The following is a 7,669-nucleotide window of genomic DNA, read 5'->3' as shown; positions in this document are numbered from 1 at the left end:
GTACGACAATTCTCCAACATCCGGTTCTTTCAGCGCATGCTTCAGGTAATGCTTCCGCTTCCTGTAAACAGTGACTGACGCATAGTAAACGAAATTTCGAAGATGGGGGGAGGCGATTTGGTACGATTTTCGCCAAATTTTACAAAAACGTTCACCTTTGAGACAGTTTAAGAACAAATAAGAAGTGTTGGATAATCATTTGATTGTTTGCTTTGTTTCAAACAGAATTTAAAGAAGAGCTGGCATCCACAGACGTTACGAAATGTGGAGAAAGTATGGAAAGCGGAGCAGAAAGCCGAGGCAGAGTCGAAGAAAATCGAACAGCTGCGAAAAGAATTGGAGGAAGAGAGAGCTCGGGAAGAGATGCAGAGACATGCTGTGCAGCAAGGAATAGCCAAGTGAGTGTGGAGAGGAAGAAATAGTTATGAGTGTGGCGCATGGCGACAACTTCTCAAATTGGATTCTTTATTGTAACTCATCCGAATAATTGTTTTTGTTTTCATTAGATTTTCTAAGCGTTTTTTTAAGCTAAGGTTTTGATGGTTAATCGATATGTATAATTTCAAGATCATGGGTTTTTTAACTGCACTCCCATGAGTTAATAGCTAGAAGGCTTCTATCACTTATCGAGTGTCCCCAATTAGGAAAGAGGTATTTTCCCTCGGATAGCTAACCTTTAGACTTCTATTGGTCGTCATTGCATCAGCTGTCATTGTTTTGGGGCTAGGGGCATTGTTTTATTGTTTGTTCTATTGCCCTCTCAAAGGGCTCAAGCCATTCATGTAAGACCTTACGATAGCTGCAACATGACTCTAAACTTTGACACATCAATAACCTAAAGTTTTTGATTGATTGATTGATTGATTTGATGTCCTGTGGTGTTAACACAGGGTGTTAAAAATGTAAACCTTGTTATGATCATGTTATGTCAGATGTCAAAATGATTATTTGCTCAAGTATGCGTCACAGCTATTGAATAGTGGGGCTCATTTAATAAGTAACTGCAGTACCTTCTCTCAATTCCCTCTGGGAACAGGATTGCCACTCAGTTTATGCCTTGTGATTATGTTTTTTTCTCTTATATTTGTGCATTAAGAAAAAAAGGTGAGCGGCTCGACTGGATGTATGCTGCTGCCGCAGGTCAAGTGGATCATGAAATGTACCTGCTGGGAAAACCTATTGATAAAGCAGTAGATCCCATGGCTCAAGAGAATGAAGAGGTGGGTTTAAATTCAATAAGGTCTATATGACTAGTTAGTTAGAGAGGCTGTCATTAATTTTTGAGTCACCTACAGCCTTGATCTTAACACCTGTAACAAACTTGTTACTTTGGGTGAATTGTTACTTGGGTGAATTGTATCACCAACAGGCATGTACACTTGTAACATCAAGGGACTATCAAGCATACTCATGTTATGGTTTATGGTCTTAATGACAGCCCTGGATATGCAGTCATGTAATCTGCTCGTAGGGATAGATCCCTTTTCCGCCTAGGGGTGCAGACCACTCAATGTGCTAACTAGCAGCATGCTAACCATACTTCACTTCCTCTGGATATGATTCTTCTGATTCTTACTGTCTGTCCCAGGTTATGCCCATGCCTGAAAACAAACTATAGTAACAACCCTGACCAGGGGCCCCTTTCTCAAAAATCTCTGGTAACTTTATGGACCCAAAGCCATATTTTAAGATCAAAATATAAGGAATAGTAGGGCGAGTTTTAGCTCAAAAACCAGTTAATTCGGTTTAGTTTCCTTACATTTTTATAATTTGTTTGAATTTCAAAACTATTATTAATATCTCAATCTTGAATGTAAACACAGCAAACAAAAACCAGTTTTTTGGAACCAATAACTACAGAGACTTTCAAGAAATGGGTCCAGGGCTCAAACTTGGACTGCTCATTCAACTTATTCTAGAGACCAGCATGCTCACTGTAAGTTTACCGTGCCTCCCACTTCTTTTGTCATGTTAAATTGATCTTTTAAACTTGATAATTATTCTTGGTACACATCTTGGGACAGCAGAACATACTGTTTAGCAGAGGTGCTGAAAAGGTAGGAATAGGGGACATTGAGGGAATGGTTGGTTAAATTAACACAAGTAATGGAAATCATTCTTATTAAGGACTCTACCGTGCCAGGGGCATCCTTCATGAATGACACTGGAGCCAACTCTGTGAACGACCTGGCAGCCAAGGTGCGCGATGATCCTCTGTTCCTCATCAAGAAGAAAGAGGAAGAGAAGAGGAAGGAACTGCTTCACAATCCAGTGAAGATGAAGCAGTTGAAACAGATGCTTCAAGCTAACTTGGAGAAGTCAAAGAAGAAGAAAAAGGACAAGAAAAAGAAGAGTAAGAGAGAGAAAGAAGGGAAAACAAAGAGGAAGGAGAGACATGCGGAGAGAAGTGATGAATCTGAAGAAGAGACAAGGGAAGTGGCCAACCAAAATGGAAAAATAAGAAATGAGAGTCACAGAAAGAGAAGGGGTGATTCAGAAAAGGAAATGTACAAAATGGCAAAAGAAAACAAGAAAAGGAGGAATAGGAGGCACAGGGGGAGTGACAGTGAGTCAGAAGAAGATGCAAGGGAAAGAACAAGAGAAAACAAGCAAAAGAGACATGAAGAAGAAAGGGGAGAAATAATGAATGGGACTCAAAGGAATCATCATCGAGAAATGGAGAGGTAACTTTTACCCTTTGACTTTTATTGCATATTTTTCTTTAGCCTTGAACTAGATAGAGAGAAAGAAGAGATCTGTGGAAAGGCAGAGGTGGGGCTGTAGTTACGTTAAATATTATATATGAGGACTTAAATACTAAATTTGAAGGGAGGGATTTTTATTCACAAAATTAAGTACTTATTTATTTCTTGGGGTACTCTGTTTGAGGTTAAGGTGATGTAGTGCCTTGCTAAATTATCTTGCAGGTCTCAATACATTTTGTTGTGGGATTCCAGTGATCTAATCCCACCAAGATGCCAAAATGTTCCTGCAGAAAGAAACTAAGTTAAACATTGTTGATCATTTTCATGGGGAAACTGGTTGGTTCAAAGTTTGGTTAAATGGTGAACAAAAATCCCAAATAGAAGTTCCAGATGGGATTTACTAGAGAATTCTTAGTCTACTTAAGAAATCGAATGTGGTGTAGCATGGTCTGTACTCTTATGGACAATGATATGCATCATCACAGTGGTCAAAATTTGTTGTGGACTCACTCAGCTGCACCTCATGAGTCCACAATGATGACGCGTATCATTGTTGATACGAGTTCAGACCGCGCTAAACCACATTTGGATTTTGTTTTTTTACGACAATATCAACGTCAAAAGAAAATGGTTTTTTCAGAGCGCGAGCTGAAAAAGGCATTGCATGACACATTGACTCGAGCAGCATTGTCTGGACTCTTATCAACAACGGCAAATTAGCCAATCAGATTGTGAGATTAGTAGCAATTGTGGTAAAAAAATAATTTTGATGTTTCTCTTACTCTGTAAAGAAGTAGAGTTGATGAAGAGGTTGAAGGAAGAGGAAGCCATTACAGAAATGGAAGCCATCACACTAGTAGACACAGGTAGGAATAACTGATGTAAAGGAAAATAATGTTCATATTTTCACGTTGTCTAAGTGAAGGTAACAAATGTATGAAACTCCAAAGGCTTTCATAAGACAATGGGCAGGTAGTTTGGCTATGTCCAATCTCAGAGAGGCCAACCTAGAAATATCAAAATCCAGGAGATCACCAATTTTAGGTTTTTGACCATAAAAAGAGTTGTTCAAAGAAAAGTTCTGCTAATTAAACTGCAAAAATGCATCAAATATCCAAAATATTTTCCCCCAAAAATGCCAAAAATCATCCAAAATGTCCGAAAAATATTTTAAGCGCTTTCATTTGTATTGTCTGGGAGCTTGGTGACCCGTATGGAAGACTGTGAGAATTTGTATTTTGAGCAACTGTGGATGCTCTACTTCTTTAGGTATCCTGAGAAAAGAAGGCCTCAAAGACGATCACGTTCAAGATCACTAACGACAAGGAGAGAGAGTGGTAAGAAGGACGACAGAAGACACAGACATAACTCATCGTCTTCACCTTCAAAGGACAGGAGACACGGATCCCGATCTCCATGGAAAAGAAGAAGTCGTTCGCCTGTACACTCACCCCCCAGGAAGTCACGCAAATCTCCTTCTCCTGTTAGAGAAAAAGCATGGCAGAAAGGGGGGTCTGCGGTCACTAAGTAAGTTTACTGGCTGAATTTGTAAGTGACTAAGACTAAGAACGCCATTTGTACTTCCGAGCTAATCTACACTTGACAAATTTTATCAGTGAAGTCTTCTCCCGGATGACTGTATCATTTCTTCTCCTCTAGGGAATTATTTTTTGTGTCTTGAATGAAATAAACCCTAGCCATATTTGTTTTTATATCTATGTAACAGACACATGGATGACGCTGAGAAAGAGAAAAGACTTGCAGCAATGATGGAAAATGCCAAGTAAGACTTTATTCAGCGTGTTTCATTTGACTTCCATTTGCTGAGTTTGATTAGATATTGTATCTAAACCGAGCGAATACATTTCTGTGAAATTTACTGCGCCTCACGTACAAAACCCACCATTGATTTGTTGACGTCACTTTTCCCGCCTTTTTAACATACTTTCAGCCCTTCCAGTTGCGACTGTTTAAAGTTTTCCTGCGTTGTGACACGTGGTTATTCATATCAGATACACGTTTTCTCGCGCTTTAAGCGCTGGTTACACATTTTCCCGCATTTACCACTGTCAAAATTAGTTAATGCGCGAAGTAACATACGCTAAAAGGATCACTGCAGCCCTACGTCGTCAGTATGGATAGCTCTTCATCCTCATTCTCAGAGTCCAATCTCTTCCTCAGGGTGGGAAAGAGATAGGACCTGGAAACGAGGTTGAATACGTCTTTCGAACAAAGACGTCTGTTCACCCGGCAAGAACTACCTTTAAGAAAAGCTATGTGCCATGTTTAGTCAGGGACTAGGCAAATACTGAACTTGGTGATTGTGTTCATTCAATTTTTACTTCGTGTAGGAGTTGGTTGAGTTTATTTATTCGTTCTTGCCTTTTCTAGATGGCGAGATGAGCAGCGAGGAAAGAATGTCAAACGATACAAGGTAAGTAATGATTTTCTGAGAATAATACACAGTGACTTAAATTGTGAGGTTTGCGTGACATGTGACGATAATTAATTAACGCAAACGTAAGAGGTAACGTAAGGGAGAGTGTCATAAGCTCGTGCTAAAGGATCATTTCGTCAATGAAACGGTTTATTTTTAAAAATATAAGATTTACGTTTACATTATTTACATTTACATGATTTTCAGGAGGAAGATGCGAGATTAGAGGCCAACGAAGCTTTGAATAAAGATAAAAGTGCCACGTTTATAAAGTACGTTAAGTTACTAAAACTCTAATCATACTTTTCTTGATTTCCGTTCTATCCTTCGTCGCCTCTCGTTTACCAAAACCCTGCCTGATTGTGTCACATATTTTTGTTTTCAACAGCGACATGAAGATTCAATCGTTTTCATCGAAGGCGACCTCCTCTGTTAGTGATCGTATTCGACGAAACATCAACTCCGTACAGCGGACACCCGCCGCACTGGAGTCGTTTTTGGGGAAATAACTACGATTCCGATTCCAAAGATGGACGACAGGGGTGTGCCGAGTTCCGAAGACTGACGAAAGGGTTGTGCCGAGTTCCGAAGAGTGACGAAAAGGGTGTGCCGAGTTCCGAAGACTGACAAAATTGTTTCGCAGATTGGATAAAGGAGGGCAGTTATTGGTGTTGCTCGTCTGGTACCTCGGTGAAACTGGAGGACTGGAAACAACTCGCGCCAACTCTCGTCGATAATCAGTCCTCCGAGCTCGGCATTAAGAATTGGCCGCACGTGAAGGAGGCAAGCGGGGGGCTGGAAGCAGATTGGTAGACCGCCTGGGAGTACAAGACTGGGCCCAGCGTTGACAACAAATGTGAACACTGACGATCAAGCCAGTAAATTAAACAGTAGTAACAAACAGGTTCTTTCCTTGTAAACTGTACTTTGTATTTATCTTATTTAAATGTTTGTTTAGAAACATAAGATCTTCTTGTATAATAATAACTGACTTTTTTTATGATATAATAGTCGTATTTTGCTTCTGTTACGTTTTTACTTTTTCTTTTTAAGAAATAGAAAACACGTACCGTGTTTCTACCGAGTTTTAGTATAAATCTACTAGCGTTCTATCACGAATGCTGTCCTCTGATTGGCTACGCTACTCACGTTCTATTCTGTGATAGATAGTGAGTAGCGTAGGAGTGAGCGCTGGGGGCCGCTTCTTTGTGTCTGTGAAGAGGATTTAGATGAAAGTTTTGAACGACTAGTAGATTTATACTAAAACAATTTAATTATTCGCTCTCGATTTCTATGCGTGATAGTTGACTCGGGCTGCGCTCTCGTCAGCTATCACGCGATAGAAATCTCGAGCTCATAATCTAATTGTTTAATAGAAACACGAGTGGAAGTTTGGGAGAACGGAAAATGCTGTGGGAACACGAGCCGCAGGCGAGTGTTTCCATAGCTTTTCGAGTTCTCCCAAACTTCCACGAGTGTTTCTATAACTCGATAGAAACACGGAGAACATGTTTTCTATTTCTTTTAGAAAACACCGCGAACAAAAAAAAGGAAAACAACTTGTTTACTTTGATCATCAAAGTATAAGTTCTCTCTGCACGCGCCATCATTGCGTCAACTTCTCGTGCTAGTTCTGTTTCTATCGAGTTTTAGTACAAATCTACTAGAGTTCTATGACGAATGCCGTTCTCTGATTGGCTACGCTACTCACTATCTATTCTGTGATGGATAATGAGTAGCTATAGTATTGCACAGGAGTGTGCCCTTGTTAACAAAATGACGGCTGCTTCTTGGCGTTTTCGAAGTGTCTGTGAAGAGGATTTAGATAAAGTTTTGAACGACTAGTAGATTTATACTAAAACAATAGGATTATTCGCTCTCGACTTCTATCGTGTGTAGTTGACTTGGGCTGCGCCCTCGTCAACAATCGCGCGATACAAATCTCGAGCTCATAATCTAATTGTTTAATAGACACACGATTTTGAACCAATCAGCGCGCGTATTTTCTTAGGGCTGTTTTCTAATAAAAAATGATAACCCCTATTTTAATATACATATTCAGCTACTTATTTACTGAGAGTGAGGTCTTCCCCGGAAAGTAGGTTTTTACGTGAAGACCGAGCGTTCGAGGGTAATAAGTTGTTTATTATATGGCTTTTTGCTTCTGTTTTGTAGGCCCGTAATCGGCCCATGAGCATTACGGGAGAACAATGTCCTAGAATTGGCCAATCAGAGCGTGCGTTGTATCGGCTACGAACAAAGGCGTTGTATCGGCTACAAACAATATATAGTCTTCGCCCTTGTTGGTTTATACCCGAACAATGGGCGAGGGATTATTATTTCTCATTCAAGTAAGAAAAACCAGAACTGTTTTGGGATAGGGCGGTAGCACTGACTGCTTGTAAACTAATGTTATTGATAGCTGAAAGATGTAATAATTCATTATACCTCTCAGTTACAACGCGCCCTGTGATTGGTCAATTCAGAGGGCCGTGCTCTATTGTGCGGCCGGCTAAAATTTAAAGCT

At 40.0% G+C, this 7,669-nt stretch overlaps 1 protein-coding gene across 1 annotated transcript; it reads left to right on the top strand.

Annotated features, from left to right (window-relative positions):
- The first annotated feature begins 23 nt into the window (after nucleotides 1-23).
- LOC145470744 (pre-mRNA-splicing factor CWC25 homolog) lies at nucleotides 24-6,059 on the top strand. The gene is made up of 10 exons (XM_081454571.1): nucleotides 24-120; nucleotides 226-398; nucleotides 1,097-1,220; nucleotides 2,128-2,684; nucleotides 3,497-3,571; nucleotides 3,975-4,232; nucleotides 4,432-4,488; nucleotides 5,097-5,139; nucleotides 5,350-5,414; nucleotides 5,531-6,059. Exons 1-10 carry the CDS (start codon nucleotides 103-105, stop codon nucleotides 5,649-5,651), a joined length of 1,491 nt encoding a protein of 496 aa, XP_081310697.1. The 5' UTR covers nucleotides 24-102; the 3' UTR covers nucleotides 5,652-6,059.
- Nucleotides 6,060-7,669: the final 1,610 nt, after the last annotated feature.

The sequence above is a fragment of the Orbicella franksi genome, chromosome 15 (genome assembly GCF_964199315.1).
Source record: "Orbicella franksi chromosome 15, jaOrbFran1.1, whole genome shotgun sequence".
Classification (NCBI taxonomy): domain Eukaryota; kingdom Metazoa; phylum Cnidaria; class Anthozoa; order Scleractinia; family Merulinidae; genus Orbicella; species Orbicella franksi.
Note: the sequence above shows the minus strand (reverse complement) of the source record. Positions and strands in the feature narration are given on the sequence as shown.

Excerpts from the sequence above, each read along its gene's own strand:
- LOC145470744 (XM_081454571.1), top strand. Across the intron at positions 1,221-2,127 it reads TGGCTCAAGAGAATGAAGAG|GACTCTACCGTGCCAGGGGC; the intron begins GTGGGTTTAAAT and ends ATTCTTATTAAG. Across the intron at positions 3,572-3,974 it reads CATCACACTAGTAGACACAG|GTATCCTGAGAAAAGAAGGC; the intron begins GTAGGAATAACT and ends CTACTTCTTTAG.